The sequence below is a fragment of the Vipera berus genome, assembly GCF_964194415.1.
Source record: "Vipera berus genome assembly, chromosome: 1".
NCBI lineage: Eukaryota > Metazoa > Chordata > Lepidosauria > Squamata > Viperidae > Vipera > Vipera berus.
Genome location: NC_138202.1, coordinates 100,880,063 through 100,904,883, shown reverse-complemented (window position 1 = coordinate 100,904,883; position 24,821 = coordinate 100,880,063). Strand labels below are relative to the sequence as shown.

The 24,821-nt window shown below is 35.6% G+C and overlaps 1 protein-coding gene across 1 annotated transcript in view; it reads right to left on the bottom strand.

Annotated features, from left to right (window-relative positions):
- Nucleotides 1–24,821, bottom strand: part of SCUBE2 (signal peptide, CUB domain and EGF like domain containing 2) — a gene marked incomplete at its 5' end in the record, with an annotated part of 60,559 nt that overhangs the window by 5,911 nt on the left and 29,827 nt on the right. The window contains 11 exons of the mRNA XM_081313418.1: nt 2,282–2,443; nt 3,352–3,519; nt 7,758–7,928; nt 12,352–12,555; nt 12,919–13,074; nt 13,391–13,495; nt 14,631–14,717; nt 18,424–18,534; nt 19,044–19,166; nt 20,587–20,703; nt 22,900–23,022. Of these exons, the coding sequence (XP_081169544.1) occupies nt 2,282–2,443; nt 3,352–3,519; nt 7,758–7,928; nt 12,352–12,555; nt 12,919–13,074; nt 13,391–13,495; nt 14,631–14,717; nt 18,424–18,534; nt 19,044–19,166; nt 20,587–20,703; nt 22,900–23,022 (1,527 nt within the window). The remainder of the gene's footprint in view (nt 1–2,281; nt 2,444–3,351; nt 3,520–7,757; nt 7,929–12,351; nt 12,556–12,918; nt 13,075–13,390; nt 13,496–14,630; nt 14,718–18,423; nt 18,535–19,043; nt 19,167–20,586; nt 20,704–22,899; nt 23,023–24,821) is intronic.

The window sequence follows — 24,821 nt, the reverse complement described above, 5'->3', positions numbered from 1 at the left end:
ACTGAGTATTAAAACTGGTATGGTTGACTTGATAGAGGATCTGCAATTAAATTGGATAAAAATGAAGCCCTGTTCGATACCCTGGATATTTTGGTACTTTCAATACATTGGCCTTGGAAATGTTCAGACTGCTAGGTGGGATTAGACTTTGAGACACTGTTCCTTTATGGCTATATCCAGAAGACAGTGCTGGAGCTCTACTGTTCAACACTTACACTGCTGACTAGTGAAAGCTCTCCAAGGTAGACTAGATTAGGAAACTAAAATGATGCAGGCCAATTATAGGTTTACAGTAATAGAATCTTGCAAGTCTGAATGTTCTTCCCTCCTCCCTCCCTGTTAGGCAGGGTCTTCCCTGAGATGTTTTCAGGTTATTGTTGTGTCCTGAACTTAGATTTATCTAACCTTTGTCTTGGTAGCAGCACTTCCTCCAGTCCCTCAAAACCATCATTTATGAGTGTAAGGCATTGGGTGGGATGTCTTTAGTACCCAGATGGTGCCAATCTCTGATGCTCCTTACTTCTTAATTCCAAGGAATAATTGGTTCCTTTGAAGATTGCCTAATTCAGTAATAGACTCTTTGTGTGTGTGTGTGTGTGTGTGTGTGTGTGTGTGTGTGTTAGTTAGGAACAGGCTGAAATGAAATCCAGACCCTGCAATATTATACCAATGATTCCACATGGATTCCCAGTGGTTTACATATATCAATTAAATCATGAAACCACAAATAACCCACATTCTCATTAAACCTATAATAAAATAAAATAATAATAACCAGCCCTGGCAACATTGGACACCATATGTTCTTTGGGACATTCCATTTTAACCACCTTTTTAAAAGCTCTTGGGAAATATATCTTTTGAGTCTTTATGGAAGGCTGCCTAAGTATGAAGGACATGGTAAAAAAGAACATTTGTCCGAGCTTCTCTTCCCAGAACTCACAGAGGTAACCAACATCATTCCAAATCTAGACCTGTTCATGAAGGTCTACATTTGAATGGATACATTTCACTTGAAGCAGAAAGTCCCTAAATTATCAAAATGTCGAACCATGTAGCACTTTAAAGATAATGGCCAGCACTTTGAATTGTACTCAGATGTCAACCAAATCACACCTACAACACAGTTAGCCTTCGTTTTTAAAAAGGAAAAGATTGTACAACTTACTAGACTATCTAAGGAACTCTTATTTCATTATGAATATGTCCAGCTATTAATATCTATAGAAGAGACCCTTTGCATGTGGCCGTTGCTATCAAAGGCCAATCTTTCTGAGGTGCAAGAGCGCCTTTGCTTGTACTGTTCTTCAGTTATGGAGTACACTTTCTTGTAAACTGAGTTTGGCTCCCATAAATTCAGTATTGGGAAGAATACTGAAGATACATCTCTTTTTTTTGCTAAGTTTTTAATTGTTAAATTATTATATATTAATGTTAAATTATGTGTCAATTTTAGTGTTAATTTAAACATGTCAAATTTATGTTTTTGTTTTAATTTTGTTAACAGCCTTTATCTAGAACAAAAAGGTGAGGCATATATGAAATGAAATGAATGAGCCCTTTAGAAGATGGCTGGAATACACTGGCTCCCTACATTGGAATGAGGGAGACTGCTACATACTGCTGGCAGTGGGTAGAAGAGAGTAAACAAGTCTTAGGAAGCAAGGTCTTAGGTACAGTTACAGAATTCTGAGTAGAAACCTTGATGAAACTGTTGGCAACTGTTCTTGTTTCCACTTATATAAGTTGCACTGAGACCGGTACCAAAGAAAACAACCAGGTCAAATATACTGCATCCCAAAAGGGAGCAGAATCCAATATACTAAAGAAAGCCCTTGGAACACAGTTTGAGTTTTTATGAGTTTCGTTTTATGAGTTAATGAGAAGAAGTGAAAGACAGCAATAACAGAGGATTAAGTACAGGATGCCTAGAAGCATTATTGAAGATTCTTACACTAAGGACACCTCATATTAATTGACATGGTAGTAGAGCAGCTAAACATTTTAGAGAATACGTTTATACTAAAACTGAATCTAGTTGCTCTGGTATTAGCCTGCCTTGACTCCTTGGCAGAATATAAGCTACAATTCCCCCAAGGAAAGAAATCTCATGTGATTCGATATATATAGAAATGTTATCACAGCAACTCAAGAAGGAACTATGGCACAGGATTCTTCACCTATGTGAAAAAATGTCAACTGAACTGAATATAAGCAGGGCAAGTTGTACCGATCTCCTGGATTCTAAAATTTACTATTCTTACTTCGCACCAATCTTCACCTTTGCAATGCAATATGTTTGTGGATCCATCAAAATCAGTAGTTGTGTTTCCAGGACATGAAATACAGTACTTCTGTCCAAACTCCGGTTGATATGTTCCATTTGGGCAGCGGATACAACGATGCGTAGTTGTATTGTAAAAGTGTCCAGGTGAGCACTGCACTATAAATGAAAATAAGTAATCAGCTTGAGCTAATATTTTGAAAAATTATGGCATAATAGAAGCGTACTTCATCTTAAAGTCATTTAACTATTTTCCTGAAAATAAATTTATACAAGTCGATATGCTTATAACCCTGTATAATAAAAGCTTGTATGATTTTCATAGTATATCTGCAAATTGGTATAAAAACACAGATTTCACACTATAAAAAAGCATAAAGCATAGATTTTCATAACTGTGTTTATTGCATAATAGATGCATATAACATTTATGACACAAGAAGGCACACAGGTGAAAAATATATTCAATTTCGTGCAAAAACAAAAATCATTATAGGAAGCTCACTATTTGAAATGCCACTGAGATTAAATCTGCCTTGCTTGATTGGAGGATATGCCAATTATTTCTTGCCTAAAATAGTATTTTTGGTCTAATGCAGGGTGTAAAATGATATTCCAGGGGGTGTGAAAAGTTTTCAAAATTATAGTGTATATGCATAGTTTGTTGTTTATTTCGAACTTTTGTAAGGGGTGCAAGAATATATCAGAAGCCTTGTAGGGGTGCGGGGTATAGAAAAGGTTGGGAGCCGCTGGTCTAATGTAAGATATTTTCAACTACTGTAGGTGTTCTTATATTTTGGATGGTGAAAAGTATTCCTGTAGGTAGTAAAGTATTATCTATCTTAGCTGGGGAAGGAGAAGTTGTGGGAAGCTGGCAAGGAAGGTCACAAAAGGCAATCATAACTAGTACAACTCGTTCATCATCACTTCATATGGTTGCTGAATAAATGGTTGTCACTCAAGAACAACCTGTATAGAAATTCAGATCAGATCAGAGGGAGGGAGATATGAAAATTTAGGACTGAAATAAATGATGGCTTAATGTTTTGAAATCTTGCCATTCTTACCTTTAGTCTCACAATCCTGAAACACTGTTGCACTGGTAAATTTTGTCATCAGACCTCCTCCACACATAAAACAAGATGTTCGACCTGGTTCAGGCTGGTATGTCCCAGAAGGGCATGAAAGACAGGGTTTAAATCCGTCAGCTGAATATTCACCTGGTGAACACTGTCCTGCGGAGTAGAAAGAAGGGTAACAGACCAGATATAAAAATCTAAAGCAAAATGAGTTTAAAATGATGCCTATAGGCAAGCTTAGAATCAAATGCTAAACTTTTAATATTTATTAAAAAAAATACAGAAAACAATTTTAAAATTTCCTGTCTCTGCTCTCAGTTCTAACACTTACATGTAACTTGACTCAAGAGAAACCTGCCTATTTCCACAATAAGAAAACAGTAGCTTCTATTGTACCATATTAGCAGCCTCTCTTTCTGATAGTAGGTTTTTAATAGGCTTGCTTTGTTATTAGAAAATTAGCAATAACAATGGCACTTAATCTTATATGCCACTTCATAGTACTTTACAGCCCTCTTTTAAGCGGTTTACAGTGTCAGCATATTGCCCCCACCAATCTGGGTCCTGATTTTCCTGACCTCAGAAGGATGGAAGGCTGAGTCAACCTTGAGCAGATCAGGATTGAACTGCTGGCAATCAGCAATTAGCATGCAATACTGCTTTCTAACCACTATGCCACCAGGACTCTTGTATTCAAGTGTAATGCACCTAACTAAACTGTTACTAATTGAGAATTGGTTCTGAAGTTTGCTAAGTGCTGAAGAATCATTCTGTTTGTTAAAAATTCATATGTGATGCTGCAGCAAAAAGGGATTTATTACCCTTGCACAAATACAATGGATTAACTTTTCCAAACTGGAGCTATAGCAAGAAGTGTCCTGCTTTCATAACATAGTTGTGATTCAGTTACTTCCTCTCCTGCTCCAGCTGTCTGCTAAAGAAAGAGCTTGTATTCAAGTTAACAGACTTGTATATATCCATCTTGCAATTCTAGTAAAATTATTCGAGATGAATCGTTTGAAAGAGAGAAAGCATTCTTGTACATAGATAATATAGTACAATAATGTGTTATCTAATCAGTAAGATTAAGAAACAAAATATTTTATTTTAGTTAAATTGCAAACAAATAGCATAGTTTAGTAATTGTCCTGGGTCAAACTATTATTCATTCCTACCTTTTATGAGTTGCCTTCCTTTATCTGTCTTCAAGTATACAATTCAGAAAAACCAAACAAAGCTGCAAAACAGGACCCCAACACAATCTGATATAGATATATGTTGGGTCTACACTTTGACACAAATTAAAAATTGTGGCAGTTGTAATCTCAACACATCTGGAGAAGGCAAGGTCAGGAAAAGCTGCAAAAGGCATAACAGCTTAATTTTCAATGTTCCTCCCTACCAGTTATCTATGTAAAAATACTATGCCTTTTTTTAAAGAGAAAAGGGATTATAAATTTTCATGTACCTCCCAATATTCTACCCATCTCTATTTTTTGAAGTAATAAGCCCCTTTAGTTTATATGCTGAATTAACAGATAATAAAGAATGGGAGGGTTACCCTTTGTTTGAACATATTTTAACAATGCCTGGTTCTGCTTATGCTTTACTTCCACAGACCTTGTTTTGAAAACCCATTCACTTTCAGTTCAGTTGAAAGACATTTGCAAGGCAGAAATGACAGTGAAACTGTACTCAAAATGTTTTAATAATACATACAAATGCAGGCCATATTGTAAATAGATGATGTAGAAGTAATTACATCCAATTCCTATTCCTGGTCTTTAATATCTCTGCTTCTGAACTGTTTTGATGCTCAGATATTATAAAAACAGAGATAATCTACTAGAACTGATTATATTCACGTTGCCTATAGATTCTCCATGTAAATCTGAGTGATGTATCTCCCAAATTTGCAGTAAGCAGATTGCAAAGACAAAACAAGTGATTAAACTGCTTTGTAAGACAATGGATTAGTGCTGCAATTGTTTGGCTATACTGTGGAGTTCTTAACTTTTAAAGAGAGGTTAAATCTGTTAGCTTGTGGTTTACAGCTTCAATAAATCACTTCACCAAATGGCTGTTTTTGTTAAGAGGGGCTAAATTGGCCTTGGCTTCGTTTCAGGTTATTTAAGTTCACAGGAAAAAAAGGCACTAACTGTTCTTGATCAGGGATGAGGATTTTGTTTACAGCTAATGAACTGTGTTTAATAGGGAAAACGGCCTTGGCTTATGAATAAAGCAGCAGAAGGAACCATATGCACTCTTTGCAGCAATGAAGGAAGAAAGTGACATGATAGACACTAAGCCATTAGTCAAGACAAGAGAGGCATGGAGAAAGCATTTCTTTCCCAACACTTTCTCTTTTGGGCTTGGAAGTAACTAAGATATCACATTATATGCAAATTTAAGTTATTTTCCCCAAATAGTTATATTTAATTTGAATCATAGGATATGCCACTTTCCATTATCAATAGGCCAACATAATTGCAGATTAGCCACACCAGTTACCAAACTATGTTTATGGTATCAAACAACACATCACCCACACTTCTTGATTGAAAACTGATAGTTTAAATGTAGAATATGGGTATTTTACAAAATGTCAAGTGTTGATATTTTATTGCGCACTATGCAGGGATTTGTAAATGGAAAGTATAAAATTCACAATAAAATCAAACAAAAAGCCCATTTTTTTCTGTACTAGAAAAAAAATAGAGAATCAGTTGTATTGTGGATCAAAATATTAAGCCAAACTATTTAATCAAAAATATTAAGGGATAGAACATTTTAGGGTCACGTATTAAGAATGCAGATAGAGAATTGCAGTTCTATTCCACATTAAGGTCTCTTTTATCAAAGAAATTTAGTATGCCAGGAAAAAGGAATATTGTATTAAAATATAATACATTACTGCAATGGAGATACATCACAATACATTGAGAACAAAGATTGAAGGAAGGTATATTAGATCTTTGCAATTCTATTTTTTCCATCAAGACTTATCCAGAACCTGTGCTACTTATATCCATTAGTATTAAATATTTTCATTATATAATGGCTGTGAAGAAAGAGCTGGTTGCAAATATGCTGCATCCCTTTTTCAGTAGTTAAGGACTGTCAGCTAGCATTTTTTTTTCTCTACGTAGCCATCAGAGAAGCATTTGCTGATTCAGGAAAATAACCCATCAAATAAAAGCCTTGGGAAAGGTTCATAGCCCTAGAAAGGGTAGGAAAGGAAAATACACAGATTCATTCCCACCTATGTCAAGAACAGATCCTGTATGAAAATCTGGATAGCGCTGCCTGTCATTGAAGGAATATTAGGCTAAATAAAAACTAATGAAAATTAGATTAAATGATACCTTCATAATGTATCTACATTTCCCATATCTAGAGCATTTTCTAGAAGTAAAACTGTATTTTTTAAAAAAATATTTTCCCCCAGAATATTCATTCCAGTAGTTCCAATACTTTTTCCCATCTTACATGGCATTAAATTATATTCACAGAAATGGCTTTAAAATATAATAAATTTAGCTCTTTCCTTCTTGGAAAAATTGAATACATTTAAAAGGCAAAACATAGTCTGATTGCTGGATAATATCAACCACAGTTTTTCAACATTTTAATTGGTATATTCTTAACCATCCAGGAAAAAAATATCTAAACTACAAGATTTACTTTATTGTTGCCCTGTTGCAAGCAATTGTCTGTAGCCTCTAATACATAGCTTAAATCACTCTTGTTTACCACAGCCCTGAAATACTACCAAGAGGCCCTGGATACTTCAGTCAGCAGGGCTGAGTTTAGAATTTAGCTTTTACTGATGTACTATAAAATCCTCTCTTGAATGAATACTAGGAACATGTCTGGGCAGTTTTAGACATAGGCAATCTTTGCTGCTCCAGATGATCCGAAACTGGATGTTCAGTAGGTAATATAGGTTATCCTCCTTAGTCTCTAGTATAATCTATTAGTTTCTCTTTAATCCCACTATTCTCTGGGCTACAGGCTATAGAAGAATGCACTGATCAAAGATCAAGAAGTATTTCATAGCTAGGATCGTGCTGGAAGCTGAGACTTTGCTTTTATTCAGGCAAATATTCCCCAGCAAGATTCTACAGAGATACCTCTATCTTTTTTCTGCCCATTTCAGAGCAGTTAATTATAGGAAGGGAAATGTTAGATTACACCTTTCACAGATCTCTAACTGTACATTCACCTGCAATGAAGAGCAAACCTACTTTTTCCGTAAATTGTTTAGCTAAACTCTAGCACTATAATATTTCTCCAAAGCCTAATGTTAATGAACATTTTTCAGTATATGTAAAGAGGGAGAAGCAACAGCAAGACTTTCTCTCCAAAGACAATGTGTTGCATAACATCCTTACCTCCACATTCAGATATACTGCGAGCACCAACTGCTTTTGAGTCCCCAGAACGTTGAAGATTTGGACAAGGTTCACAGACAATTTGACCTTCATTGTCTTGATAAGTTCCATTAGGACATAAAATACAACTTTCTTGTTCCCCATCAAAATATGTTCCAACACTGCAGCTAGCTAACAATAAAAGGCAAAACAGTCAGTCACAGAAAGTATTTTCTCTTCAGTGAGAAGAATGAATATTAAACAGGGTGAAGCTTTAACCTATGTTTGAATGTACTATTTACAATTAAAGGTATGTTATTTCACTGTATTGCTAACCATCTTTATTATTCCTGAAGAGCTACTCTATAATGTAAATCTCATAACTCATATATTTTCAGAATTTCGCTCATAATGTGTAAATAGCAAATTAATCTTTCTTCACTTAGAACAGGGGTGTCAAACTGCCAGCCCGCAGGTTGGACATGTCATGAAGAAACCGCGTCCACCCCATTGCCAGCAATGGTGAAAAAGCTCCGATACGTCGCACGACGTCATGAGTTTGACATGTCTGACTTAGAGCAACACAATGTTCTGAATGTTCACAACTGTAAGGGATATTTTGGAACAAGAAAATTGGCTCTTGTCCCATTATGGTTTTCTTTTGAGTTCCTGAAGATGAACCTTCTACTTTTCCTTTCTAAAAAAGAAAAAATGTTCAAGCCATGGCAGATGGACTTTTCCACCTGCTTTCTTTTGTTCTAGGTCCACATTTTTTTAAAAAAATGATCTATAAAAACTGAGACATGAACTGTACTAGAAAATCTGTAACACATTTTCAAGACACCTGCTTTCCAGCTGAAATGTACCTTATTTGATCAGCAACATCTCAACTTAAAGATCCCTGGAAGCCAACTGAACAGGATCTCTAACATACCGTAGGAGTCAGCAATTTCCTTTTATTTCCCCGTTCCTTCAGGGAAATATTTTGATTAAATTCCCTACTAAAGAAATTGGGTCAGACTTCTAATAAGACCAATCCATTTTCTTTCTGACACCAATGTTGAAAATGGTGCCAGACAAAGAAAAAGGGGATGTTTGAGTGAAAACATCTGTTTGCTTTAGCCATATTCTTTGAGCTATCCCTTATAGATCACTTCTGAGAGAACGTGGCCCTTGAAGGCAAGAGGATTCTAAACTAATGGCATCACTGAACTACAAGATTAAGCATTCTAAAAAAGAAAGTAGCCACGTCAGCTGAGCAATATTCTTCCCAGTGATGTATGGATTTCAATTAAATAATTATGTACGTGTATATGAAAACAGGCTACTGCTAAGCTTGTAAGCCGCCCTGAGTCTTCGGAGAAGGGCGGGATATACATGGAATTAAAATAAAAAAAAATAAAAAAATTTATAGGATGTCTACAATCCTATAAAACTGAAAATAGGATCCATTACTGGATTTTTTTCTAGCTCTACGTGTACATACAATGCATAAAACTGGCTGCAATTCTCCTCCTAATATCAATGGGGCTTATATGTTATTGGACCAGGTTTTTTAAAACTAGTGAATCCATAGCTACTGTCTGGGCTTATAGCTACTTAACAGTTTCAACAGAGGCAAGAAAAAAAGAACAGTAATTTAAAATATCATCTTCATACGTGTGACTAAACTGGAGAGAATTTTAATTAAATAACCAGGAACAGATAGACCCTTTAAAATTGTGAATCCTACTTAAAATAGCAATCTCTTCCACTGCTCAAAATGAAAGCTAGATATCAAATAGTTGCTTTAAGCATTCTACTGAGATACTCCTGATACTTTTCTCCAGGGTAATAAAGCAGAAATATGCTGATATAAATAATATACTGAATGACAACTTCTAACAGCCTCAGCCATCAGGGACAGGATCTGGAGGACCAACAGTTAGATTGTTGCTTGCCTGTATAAAATTTCTCTCTGTGAAGTAATCAACAGCTGTATACTAACTTTTAAAGACATCACTGATCTTTCAGTATGAACAAAATAACAACATCACAGCAAAAAAAAACATAAGGTGTTTCACAGAATACAAAACCCGGCTTCTTTGAAAACAAAGACCAAGAGTTTAGAAATAATGAAACTCCATTAAGGATTCAGCAAACTTTCTGCTTGCTTTTCTTTTCTTTTCTTCAAATGAAGTTAAGAACCATTCACCATTAACAGATTCTGTTCCTGTAACCACCCTTTTCTGTTGTGTTCATTGACCATTAAAAACCCTATTCTTAACTTATGCAAGAGTTTCAGGGGTGAAATGAAAGCTATTCTGATGCAAAAGATAGATGTGGAGAGAAGCACCCTGAGGACGCCTGGATTATAAGTTACAAAGACATTTGAAGGTTCTTTCTTCCTATTCAGCCAGTTTTAGCTTTGAGATTTTGAAGCCATGGACAAACACTATAGTGTCTCATTGACTAAGATGGTGAACCTTATAAAAGAGGTTATGATCCACAACTAACCAACCCTTGAAGACCCTTGCCCTGATTTCATAAGAAAAAAGACAAAAACTAATGGATTATATCTCTAAACTACCTCCTATATTGTTTCGGAATCTTTGTTGTTGTTGTTTTGGTTTCTTACTGGTTCATAAACTGTGAACATATGGAGAAATTTTGTGCGTAAGAACTGGGCTCTGAAATCTATTATTCCTGAAACAGTAAGGACAGTTAGTTATTATCTCTGATTTAGGAAATACATTAGCTTCTTGTATTCTGCTCAAGACCCTGTTATTTAAAAGGGAAAAAGTAGCAATACACTGAACATCAGACATACAAAACTACACACCAAGTGTACTTGTTTGTGTAGTTTTGTCTTTTTTAACAATTTTTAACAATTAAGATAATAGGATAAGATTTACAATTAAGAAAATAGGAGGAAGGAGTATTAGGTATGTTCATCATCTTTAGTTAAAAAATAAAGGCAAGATAAACAAAATCCAAAAAGAAAAAGATTGAAATTCTAGTGCAAGTTAATCTGTCTTTGATGAAGAATGACTTCATATTGCTTTCAATATTACTATTATTTATTTGCTGCTTCTTTAAGTGACTTGCTATCATAAAGGTATCTCATAGATTAAAAATTAAAATAATAGAACAGAACAGAACAGAATAGAATAGGACCTTGGAGGTCTTCTAGTTCAGCCTTCCCCCCCCAACTCAAGCAGGAGAACCTATACCATCTCAGACAAGTGACTGTCCAGTCTCTTCTTAAAAACCTCCAGTGAAGGAGTGCCCACGATTTCTGGAGGCAAGCTGTTCCACTGGTTAATTGTCCTCACTGTTGGGAACTTTCTCCTAACAGGTTGCTTCTCTCTTTGATCAATTTCCAACCATTATTTCTTGTCTTGTCCTCTGGTGCTTTGGAGAATAGTTTGACCCCCTCTTCTTTGTGGCAGCCCTTGCAATTTCTTAGAGATTGAGGGATGCAAATCAAAGGCTGGATTCTTTCTTTCTTACTCTAGTTCAAGTGGTCTGAAGACATTATATCTTGGCCTACTTCAAAACACCATTCCCGCTATGGAATGGGACATAATTTCACATAAATCTGGAAGTGAATATGAGTGTTTTCCCCTCCTCATTTTCTGGGGTTTCTCAAGAGACATATAGATTCATTTCAAAGAAGCAAAAGTTAACATTAAGCACATATTGTTGGCCTGAATCGCATGGCATAGTATGGGAATATTTCCAAACAGAAGAGAGGAAAGCACAAAAGCTTGAGCTTCCATAGAATTCATTCTTATTATATCAGCTAGTTTTCCATATAATCAGAAATATAGGTACTAATCCTGTCAATTTGCTATTGAAACATTTGTTTTGGAATCTCATATTTCCATTGTGTTTTTGTAGTCATAGTTCTTTTTTAGAGTTTTTGTTTTAAAATATGTATCAAGGATTTCACTGCTTTCAGTTCAATGAACTCATGGAGTTAAAACACATGTTTCTAAATAAACATCATTTGTACCATGTTTTTGTGATAAGTGGGATAAACAATAAAGTTCACAGTGAATACAGGACTAGGTATTATGAAACTGACAGATGATTTCAGATAATTGGGGGGGAAAATTGAAAAATGAATAGGAAAATAAATTACAAAGCTTAGAAATGATGATAACTTTATTGTCACTTTGAATGTACACCAATCGGCATACATCAAAATGAAATTTCGTTGCATACAGCTCTCAAAGGGTCACCACCTCCGATATATACTCCTTGTTCGGGCCCTGCTCAAATTTCACATTGTCCATTTTAGTCTCTAGGGAGACTAAATAAATAATTTTTTTAAAAAAATAATTTTTCTGGTGCTGTAAAATGTAGAATTCTAGCATTTATTGATTTAGTCCAGGGGTAGGCAACCTTGGCTCTTTTATGACTCGTGGACTTCAACTCCCAGAATTCCTGAGCCAGCTGGAGTTGGTCCACAAGTCATAAAAGAGCCAAGGTTGCCTACCCCTGATCTAGTCATTCCTTCAGTAGCTGCATGATTTTCTGATATTGTGTCAGACAGATCAAACAACACAAAGAGAATGAGATGCACATCTGAGAGATTTCATCAATATTAATTTCTGTTCATTCTACTTACCACATTTGTTATCCAGGTGCTTTTGACCTAGGCTGCAGGGATCCTGGGTATCTACTGCTCTGGGAGGCTTTCGAGCCACGCCATGATCTACACCAGAGACGCGAATATGGAACTGCTCTTTGTTGATGACTTTCCGCAAAGTTCTAATAGCTTTACGAAGCCTTTTCTCAGTCCTTTTACGTGCACAGTTCAAATTACACATATCTAGAAAGGAGCAGGTAGTAGTGATTAGGAGCAAAAAGCTTGGATGTATAGAACCATTACTTAAAAGAGGTAGCTGGTACAGCAACTGAGAAGGCAGCCTGCCTAAATAATGGCAACAAATGTTGTCCTGAGATGAAATTTTCAAGGCACACAAAACAGACGCTAATGTAGAACAATGACATCTTTAGCCACAGTAGCTTCCTGATCATATGGAAAAGAGCTCTTAAGCTTCAAAACAGGAGATACTTTTTTCTTTTTTGCATAGAAATGGAAATGAAAGAGAGAACTCAAAGATCAAACTGCAACAAAGCTCTGTCAGAAATGAAGCATTTCAGTTGTACTGTGAGTTCTTTTCCAACCAACCTGCCACCTCCTTTTGGTCTGTTTCAAGCTCAAAGTCTGCAGATATAAACATTTCTCTAGCTGCCTTCATTCTGCCGAGGTCTCCAACACTTTTCTTGCCAGAATTGCATGTTAGGTTTACATAGTAGAAGTTCTCCATTATTGAATTATGTTTCTCTGTGTGGACAAAATTAAAGGAAGCAGCAACTTGGCCAAATTTGTTACTGAGCATTTGCTAAAGCTTGATAAATGTTGCTGAGTATGCAGGGTTATATGATTAATTCCAGATGCTTACAAATGACAAACAACTGCAGCTACTAGTTTAGATATTTAGCATGTCACATACCAGCAAATTGTTTTAGAAACATTTATAGTTATATCTCAAATCTGAGAAGAATTGTGAATCATTACAACAACAGAAACCCACAAATCCTATCAAGTCATAAATGATCTACAAAAACAACCATTTTAAACTATGCACTGTCATTCATACCTGGTATTACATGGTGAAGAGCATCCTGAAACATCTTACTCTTTTTCAAATTACATTTTCCTTGATTAAACTTAAAAGTTACAGTTGTCCTGATGATAGAGAGATCTTCAGAAAGAAACAGTAAAATAATTATTTTCAAATTAACTGAATTCATTACCAAAACCAAGCAGGTAATATAGATGGATTCCACATGCCTCATTTAATTCTCTACGTATATGGGTTATGGGTCTAGTCCCCAGAGCATAATGTTTTCTTTCTTTCATTATCTTAATATTTTCCTTTGCATTTGATATTTTAAAAAAAATAGCCACTCAGAATTGCAAGGCAAGTAGGCAGCCATATAAATGGAATAAACAAACAAATTATGCAAGAGAGTGTCAAAAAATGAAAGCAAACAAGCCAAGCCAAAATATATAGTACACTGAAGTTATAAGAATATTTGAAGTAACTAAAGAACTTGCATCAAACCACACTGTCTAACGGTTAACCCAAAGCCAAACAAAATTATTATTATTAGTATAACCAGATTGTCATAATAACCCACATTATGGTTTATTTTGGCTAACCATGTCTGAACGCAGACACTGTGGTTAGTTTACAGTTGATGATAGATTATGGCTAGGTTTAGTCAATTTAATAATAAAACATACAGCAGCAACTTTCGTCCACTTTAATGGCAGATGATGAGTCTAAGCAATGTGTCATGGTAGCCCTTAGCAAATGTATCGTGCTAAGTTTAGATAAGCATGTTGCACCCTGAAATCAGCTGCTTGCTCTGATATTCAAAACTTTTGATGTGAAATCATTAAGACATGATGAATGTTTAAAATAAAATTAAAACAACAGTACAGCTGCAGCATCAGTCAAGTAACTGACTAAAAACCATCAATTTAAAAGTTATATTTTAAAATATATTTGTTTTTTAAATTGCTTACAAAAGGCACACATGAAAGCGGTACCTTAAAATATTTATCCTATTTCCCTCCAAAAAGGCAGCAATGCCTTTTCTATTTTTCTGGTTGCTGCAAGATGCAAAAAGAATACATTAAAACAGACAAAAGTTATTTTAAAGAAAAGTAAAATCTGTTCAAACACAAGAAAAATTAGGCAGGTTATTTAACTAATTGATCAATATTTCCTTTATTGGTAAGCAGCCCTACAAATAAACCAAAATGAAACAGAAACAAATCAGCCATAAATGTTTAAATATATTTTGAAAACATACATATAAAATAATTACCTAAAGTAGTTGATTCATTTGGATTTTGTATTTTTTTCTTAGGTGATAAAGGGTTGCCACATTTTATAGTATAGGAATCTTCAAGGCCTAAGAGACAGATCATAAGGCTATACAATAAAACAGAAACACATGCTAGAGATATGGCTGAAATATACCCCTGAAAGCTCACTCTAATATAGCAACAGGAAAATTTTGACTCTTCAGCTATTGCTGAACTACATTTCCCAGCATGGTCTATATCAGAGGTAGGCAACCTTGGCTCTTTTATGACTCGTGGACTTCAACTTCCAGAATTCCTGAGCCAGCATGGGAGTTGAAGTCCACAAGTCATAGAAGAGCCAAGGTTGCCTACCCCTGGTCTAAATTAACTGGCACTATTGAGAATTACAGTTCAGCAACATATAAAGGACCACAACCACTTTATCCTTACACTAATATATAAACAATGCTTCAAGATTACAAAAATATGATTATCTTTAGTCATTGGGTACGAGATGGGCAGCAAATTTTATAAATAAATAAATACATAAAACCTGTAATTATTTACACAAAGATGTAGACTCCATTTAGTAAAGGAGAGGTTGAAAGTTCTGTACTGTTGCAAGTTATTCAAAATCACTCTAACATTCAATACAGTGAATCAAAAATACTGTTTGTCAGATCAGATTATCAAATTACAGAAGCAGTCTCAACAGACGACAGACAGACAGACAGACAGACACACACACACACACACACAGAGAGAGAGAGAGAGAGAAAGAGAGAGAGAGAGAGAGAGAGAGAGAGAGTTTAAAAAAGAAATTGTCTTCTGAGTACCTTATCTGAGTTTTATTTAGTCTGACTTATGTCAGGCAAACTGTCCTGTTTCAAGGTCTTAAACTCTTTAATACAGTTTGTAACGTGCAGTTACAAGTTTTGCATTTTTATCTGTTTAATAGTCCCTATCCCCTAATTTCTGAGACACAGTTTGTGTTAGATAAAATCTGTTTGTTTGTGTAAATTTGTATGTTATACAAATCTATAGCTTGGAATTGCCTGGCAAGCATAATAACAAGCAATGTTCTTTATCCATGGTGCTTTTTTCTTAGAAAACACAGATCTGACATTTATCATATGCATTACTAGTCATGGCACCCTTTTGATACATGGCCTTACTTATTCCCATCAAAATAGACTACAGTTCTGAAATTATAGAATTGCAATCAGGGTAGAACTCTGGAGCCCTTGGTGCTCTCAAGGAAAACATAAGGCAGACAATCATATCACAGATCAGAAGAACATAGAAGCAGAACCAGCTCAAAGCAGAGAACTGCCCTAAAACACCTAAAGGACCAAAAAGACTATACTACTAGCTGACAAAGACTGAACCATGGTTATCATGGACAGAAGGACAAAGAACCTAATTTACATCACAGTAATCACCAACCCAATACAGAAACTAGACAATTAGATCAAGAAAATTCTCAATGATTTAACCAAGAAAAGTCAAATCACAAAAGAATCATAGTGGTGGATGAAAAGCAGTGCACCAAAATCCTATGCTTCTATGGACACCCAAATACCTCTTCATCAAATTGTATCATTACCAGAGACCCCAACCTAGCAAAGAACTTACAAAAAAAGCTTGGAAAACTCACAGAACTCCCTACCACAGTGTTTCCAGAAAAGCTAGATTTCAAAAGTGAGAGTAAAGGGGCAAGTGATGAATTTTATATCTTGATTTGAGGTAATGTGATATAAAAATGGACTTAAATGCTTTATTATCTCCTATACAGCAAGAATTTGAGGTTCAGGAACCAGAGACTCCACTTGTTGGCATATTCTCTAGCACAAACCCCAGTGAAATTATTAGAATAGTGAGTAGAAATTTTTAAAGCAATGTAATCTTACTTTTCCCCTACACTAGTCAGAGAGGACACTATTAGATAATATTTCAGAATTTCATGCCCAAAGAGCTATAGAATTATCTTCAATGGAAAGTCATGCTGCTAGATGAAAGAGTATTCAGACAAATCAGTTATCAATAGATACAAACACATAAATCACATTTACACACTATTCAGAAGAGACAATAAAAAAAAGCTAGGAAGAAAAGAAACAGACCAGAAAAGACATCCTCGCCATTAGCCAACACCCGGATAAGCAGGGTTACCACCAGACAAACAATCAAGCAAAAAACAATAACCAATCAAGAAACTACCAAGGAGAAAACCACTCCCTATACTGGAAGGGAAGCTACTGTATATAAACAGGGAGCAATCCCCACATGTAGTACCAGTGATGATGTTACTTAAATAACAAAACATATAGACAAATAACCAAGTCATAGAGCAAAAAAACTGCACAACTATTGAATCTATAACCAAGCATATAATGAAACACAGCAGTTTAAGGAAGTTTGCTGTAGTCAATTCAAAACTGACACAAAAATGCCATGCACATTCTTTCAACCTGAAAGAAGGGTTGAAAGCTCAGAGGATAGAGGTCTTCTAAAAGATCCAGGTTATCAAACAAGCTTTTAAATAATGAAATTAAATTAAATCAAATTAAAACATTAGACAGCTAGGATCAGTCAGTCCACCACCTTTATTTCCATCATGTTTTCTACTACTCTCTCACCATAAAAGCAAGTTCCAGTTGCTATTTTCTTAGCTTTAATTGATAGAAACAAGAGGAAGATTTTTGCTTCCATCTGTTTTTTCCATTGTCCTAGCTAGATTACCAGGATTCATAGGAAAGGGCCTTGTGAACCACACTTGACTGACTTATATTTTTCAAAATGTTCATTTCAGTAGGCACAAGAGAAATCACAGAGCTTTAAAGCTCCACATATCTTTTCTATCCTTCGGCAAATTTTAAAATTGTTTCATAAGAAGTCTACAACTCCCCAATATCTATTAGTTGACTAGTTAGCAGAGGACAGTTTTCAAGGAAGGCAGTTCAGATCAATTTTAATCCATAGCACTTCTGCTGCTAAGTAACTTGTGGACACAGTAATGAAATATATTTTTCTTACAGCACATTTATAGACAATGTTTTTAAAAACGTTCTGTGTTGCCATCAACTGATTTCTATGTCAATGGTGAACAATTTGCTGCCATTTCTTTCAAAAACTACCAGGTTATATAAATATTATGCTTCATTTCAGGAGCAACTACCAAAGAATTATTGGAAGAAAAAGCTTCAACGTACATTTGTAGAATAGAAAATGAATACAATTAAAATATACTTATTACACATAGTCCTCAACTTACGACCACAATTCAGACTGAATTTTTTGTTGGAAGTCATTTAATCACCATGTGACTGGACCCCATTTTAAAACCATTTCTATGATGGTTGTTAAGTCAAGTCACCATTGTTAAGCAAATAACGTGGTGGTTAAGCAAATCCAGCTTCCCCATGGCATTTTTTTCCAGAAACCTATAAAAAACATTCCAAATAGTGATCACGTGACTGTGGGCGGGGGGTTAGTGCGACGGTTTGTAATGGTGCAAATTGAGATCTTAAGTAACATTTTCATAGGCTATCATAATTTGTCATTGTGGGAGGAATGATGGTTTCCAATGATCATAATGTAAGTCATGTAATTTTTTCAAACACTGTCATAATTTGAAATCATCATTACATGAACAGTTACAAGTTAAGGACAATCTGTTCAAAATGAATTCTCCTATAATGTATGCAAATACATCAAAGTTATCTAAGTTATTCTTGTTTCTCTAATTTAGGGATAATAATAACTGCAATAGCAACAATAATAATAATATCTCCCATGTTCTGCATGACTTACCAGAAGTAAAATGGACATCTGAGGGGCAGATTAAAAAGCATCTATCATTTCCACCAGTCTTAATGCAGCGCAGAGATACTTTGGGGGAAAGGACATCAGACAAGGACCTTTCTACAGAGCAAAACACAAACACTCACAGGACAAGAAAGCTAATGGCAGGCACGGTTCTAAAATGCAAATACGAAGTTACATGTTACATAATCACTATCAATTTGTGCATATGCTATTCATAATACTGGGAATGAAGAAATACACACAGTATATTATAAAAAGCTGAGGCAGGAGGAAGGGGTCATGCAGACAACTGCAAAAGGAAAAACAGCTTAGATTAAAAGCACAGGAAAGAAAGCATCAAAGACCCGAAAGTATCTCCTGTTTTTGTTTTATCAGCTAATTAGAAGCAATGTAGCGCTACAGATCTACAGTAACTTTTAAGAGACCCGAATGCAATTTGGAAGACCATTCATTGTTTCAGTCTGCGTTGTTCCAAGAATCTGGTTGGCCACAAGTAATAGGGTAATAAAAGGAACATGTACAGACACATTCCCATATATTATGTGAAGCGCACAGAACTTCAAGTGGTCCAAAGCTGCAAAAAGGTTTGAGACTCTGAATCTTACCCACACAGTCCTTTCTGTTCCAGTGTAATTTATACCCGGCATTACAGTGGCACTGATAACTACCCAGTGTATTTATGCAGATATGCTGGCAGCCTCCATTGTTCATGCTACATTCATTGATATCTACAGAAGAAGAATGAGGGGGGAGTAATTGATGCTGTTCTGAATTTAGTCAGCAAAGAACTGCATGTGGATAACTACTGCCAGGCACACAATACATAAAGAGCTAAATATGTTTTTCTGCAGCACGGATATTTTAATACCGTTGGCAAAAGCTTAAAATATGCATTTGCACGCACAGACCAGCTTTTTCTGGAAACCTCTCACAAAAAGTTCAGGACAAATCATTGGTGCCCAGTTGATGATTGTCTGATGTGCCATCAAGTTGGTGTTAATTATTAGCAAGCATATACATCTGTACAGTCAAAATGTAACAAATCTGCACAAAGGACACCTTACTGATTTTAAGCAATTTTCATTAAAAACGGAAGGTAAGATAGCATATTTCAATGAAGACAATGAGTCACAATGAAGAACCACACTTGCCCCAAAATAAAATGTAGGAACTGCATCCTTCTCTTGGTAAAGATGTCACTTTGAGTTGCTTCCTATTAAGGTTGCTTATAGATAAATAGGGTCAACAATAATTAAAAGACAGACAGAAACTGTATTTGGCTATTGATATATGAAAATGCAATCAATAAAAGTAACAATACAAAACTATCCCTAACCACAAGAACTACTATCAACCATTTTGGGGGCTTGTGTTTTTCTGATTGCCAGTTCTATAGGGACATTGACATTGACCAGTTGATTATCCCTCTTTCATTTAAATTTCTGGGGTACTCTGATTGCTTATATTTGCACTACCTGTTAAACAATCAAGATAAATTTAAGAGTAGCAAAAGTTTGCTACATTATGTGTGTAAGCTTCACTCATAAGTACATGGTTGCTAATAGTTCTTGTTAGGAGATTTTTTTGTCTTGTTCCTTTAACTGATTGTACAATAATTAAAAGCTGGTATAGACCACGGCAAATGTATATATGATGCCATTTTCCTTGTTGGTTCATACTCTTCCTAGATGCCTGTTTCATTTAATTTCTCCACAATTTATTTTATCTTTTCTTTTACAGCTATTTTATTTATGTGACCTTTACATATAACAAACATTATCCATTTCTTAAAACCATTCTGGCTTAGCATTTAACCTTGCAGATAATTACTACATGCCATAATTAGTATTACCAACAGTACTTTGCAAGCATGATCTGCAAAATTCAGCTCTTAGTACCCAAGTGTGGAATGCAACTATTTGTTCCAAAACACACAGCTGCTTTCCAGTAAAAGTACGAAAGAAAATTTGTTTTAAGGAATAGTCTAATGTGTACAGAGTCAGGGTCCTATTTCAAACCACTCGAAAAACAGAAAGGCAAATAATCTGAAAAATCTGCAGCACGGAGTTTGAAATGCACATTTCCATGTTGAGAACACAGAAATAGAATTCCATAGAAAATGCCAGCAATACGTTTATATGCACTCACCGCCACAATGTGTGAAGCCAAAAAGAATGTATCCTTCATTGCAAATACATTCAAAAGTGCCTGGATGATTGATGCAGAAATGGTCACATGTCCTTTCAAAAGAACATTCATCAATGTCTGCAATTTAAAAGGGATGCTTTATTACTTCACTTTTTATTGAGGAGACATTAATGAACTAGGAAAGTTGATTTAAAAGTGGAGGATAGGCTAGTCTCATAACAACTCACTGGAAACATTTATTTATTTGAATGAATAATCCAACCAACTCCAATAAGCTCACAATGTTAAGATCACAATGCAGGTCATATATCATGCACGTCAAAGTATTGAAGTATTGCTCTCAATGTGAATTCTTCCTCTTTCTTAAACTTTTTTTTTTTTTGCTAAAATAGGGTATTATTTAATTTCTTGTATTTCATGAAAACATTGAACTACTTGTCATAGAACATACATCCAATTGTAATTACATATAGATGTAGAATTAACATCATTCTGATTTTCCTGTATTATCTAGAAAAAAAATCTTACCATAGGTGAGGTTGAAAAAAGCAGCAAGGAGAATGGTTTATCTCAGGAGTAGGCAACCTTGGCTCTTTTATGACTCGTGGACTTCAACTCCCAGAATTCCTGAGCCAGCATGGGAGTTGAAGTCCACGAGTCATAAAAGAGCCAAGGTTGCCTACCCCTGATTTATCTCATCCTCCAAATCTGCCTATCTTCCAAATATGAATTTCTGCCAGCAGTTTTGAGGTCCTGAATGTGTATCTCATTGCATATAAGGACAAAAACCTAAATGGTAAGGTTGGTTCCATCTCTGTCCATCTTCTGGAACCCCTTAAAACCTGCTAGTGTTTACTGCCCTGAGGCTCTCAAGGGAACAGTAATCTGATGAGGTGGTTCCATTGCTCGTAAGAAATTATGCTCTCTCCTAGCTTTTTAATAATACTATTTTATTTTTGTAATTGTTGATTTTTACAAAAAATATTGTCATTTTATTGCATGCTGCAGAGTCACGTTTTGTAAGATGGGTAATCATATAAACTACAAACAAAGCTACCTTGAAGGAATGTAAATAGTAGGAAAATAGTGGTATGACAACTTTCTATACACAGCCTGTTTCCAACCACAATTTGGAAGTAGCTTTTCCAGGGTAAGCAGGGCAATTAGAACAGGCAGATTTGAACACTTCCTATTTTCTCCCCCTTAAGCTTCTTCTGCCTCATTAATACCTGCTACAATTCCTCTTCGGCATTTAAGATCTAAGCCGATTGCCAAAGGAGGACTTGGTCATAGGATATTCCCACTGGCAGAAGAAAGACTAATTTTCCTGTTTCCCTTCCTCTTTGCAACTCCTGTTGTCCCAAATACGTTTCGAAAGAATAAAACCAGGTTTGATGAAAAGGCAATGGGAGGAGCAAACCGTGAAAATGATTTTCCTCCTTTTCCATCAATGACAGTACCCATGTGGGACACTCTGCTAAAGGGACACTGCTATAAAGCATTATTCAGGATCCAAGCCCCAGATCTACCTGCAGTCAAAAGAGTTTTGGATTATAGAGAACTTGCAGCTGAATAATGATATCAAAGGCTGAAATGTGAATTGTTGGGGAAATACGCACAAGGACTATTGTGAGCTTGCACGTGCAATGTTTTAAATTATAATATTTAGGCTTGGATTTATATTTTATATTTGTCTTAATTGTCACATTTGTCTTAATGACTTCAGAAAAATTGTACAGAAAGGCAATAATAATTTTCAAGATAAACTATCAATACATCTGCTGAGAATATATTTAATCTGTTGCTATCAATGGAACATTGATATTAATACTATCAATATTCAATCTATTATTATCAATAGGCTATTTTCACCTAAAATTGCCTATATTCAGCACATTCTCAGCCAGAAAGGAAATATTTGTCCTTAGAAGAATCAAACCAAGAATTCTACTGATAGCAATCAATTCTACTTTTGGAAAGTCAGTTAATTATGGTTCCAGATGGTTATTCTGAAAGTGAATCATACTTGCCAAACAGATTAAACTCTGCTTATTATCATTTTACTAAAGTACTTCGTGCTAATTAATCATTCTGTTAATGTAAACATAATCCATAAATAGTTTAAATTTCTCTCCCTGAAATTAATGGAAATTTAGAACACTTGACAAGAAGATCTGAAATTCATTTCTAAGTATACCCTATGCCTATGTCAATGTTTCTCCACCTTGGTCTCTTTAAGATATGCAGAGTTCAGCTCCCAGAATTCCCCATCCAGCATGCATATACATATATTATTGCTTCCCCCACACATACCTTGACACAATTTTTCATCAGTTAATAATTTAAAACCTTTTTTGCAGCTGCAATCAAAACTACCAATTGTGTTTTTACAAAAATGATCGCATCCACCATTACTGCTCTGGCATTCATCAATGTCTGTGAGAAAGAGAAGGGACGATAAGTGATATAATAAGCTTCATTTCTTTTTCCTGAAAGATTTAAACCTGTGTCACAACCTTGAAAGCAAATCAGTCAAAAGTCTTTTAAGAAACATACAGGACTTAAGTGATCTTTTCCTTCCAGTTTTGCACAATTTTTTTAAAAAAAGTATCTTCTTTGGAACAACTGTATTGTATCACCACAAGGTTTAAAATGTGATTACAGTAAGTCCTTGCTTACTGAGTACTTGGTTCAGTGATTGTTTGAAGTTGCAATGGTACTGAATGAGCAGTATTTACAATTGGTCTTCAAATCTCTGGCTGTTGCAGTGCTTCCATGATCATGTGATTACAATTCAAGAGCTTGTCGAGTGGGTTGCATGTATGGCAACCTTAATTCCACGGTTACACAATAGTCATTTGTGACTATCCCTGCTGAATTCTCACAAGCAAAATCAATGGGGAAACCTGCAGCATAGGTTGCAAGTTGCTCTGATAAGCCTGCCTGGCCTCCCTGTGCTTGCACTGTGCCATCCACCCGGTGGCCTCATTGCACTCAGCCCCTCCAGTCTCTCTGCACTTACACCATGTCAAACCATCTACCCACTGGCCTTCCTGTACTTGCACATGGCCTGTCCTAGGCCTCTCCCAACTCAAATGCAGCCTGCACCGGCCCTCCCAGGGCCTTCTCCAACCCCGTGGCACCCCCATACTCCTTATCTGGGACACTCACTGCTTCCTGTTTAACAACCCATGCATTTTGGGATTACAATTTCCGTTGCTAAGCAATGGAACCACACGGTTACAACCACATGGCTTAGCAGTGGCAGCCCTGATTCCAATTGCTATTATACCTGCACTTTTTTTTGTACACAATAATTCATCATAGTAACTTAGATCAAAGTTATATATTTATTTATGGGTGAAGAGCAAAACCTTTATAAGATAAAAATTGATGGAAATTTGAATATGAACAATTAAAATGTAGAATAACTAATGGAATATATAACAATATCTAATCAAATAGCAATGCAAATTCCACGTTAACCATTCCAGCATTAGACGCAATTCTTCCTTAAAGGAACTGCTACTGAGCAGAATTTAGCAACCTTCCTATTTTACAAAAATGAATCTCCTGGCAGAAAGCAGGCATTATTAGAAAAGAAAGCTAAGATTGGTACATGGGATAATGTAGCATTAACAACTGAGTCAGTTGATATCTTTGAACAGGATGGGAAGTGGTCTTGTAGAGAAAAGGCTTCCAGATTCATAGATGGTATAGTATTACCTGAAGCCAAGGAAAACACGTCTCTGTATGAAACAGAAAGGATATTAAATATATAGTTGGCCAGAACAAGCAGTCTACTGCATATACCCTACTTGCAATAATGGACAGTTAAGACTTCATTCTTTCTGAAAATTAGATCCCCCATACTCTACGTATTTCTTACGATATTTTCTCCCTTGCTGGAATGAGAATTAAATGGATAGGCCACAATAACTTAAGTCCAGTGGTGAGATTCAGCCAGTTCGCACCACTTCGGCAGAAACGGTAGCTAATTTTTTGTTTCCCAGGCCCAGAACGGACTTCCGGAAGCGGCATCCATAGTGAGAACCGGTTGTTCATATATTTGAAACCCACCATTGCTTAAGTCTATACCCATATTTTGTTTCTCAAAAGAAATAAATTTGTCAATTGGGGTGTCTGTGTGTATGTCCGCGCAGGTGTGTGCTTCACTTCATTTTTAACCAATACATTCTTAAATACACCTCTAAGCAATAACAACAATAACAACT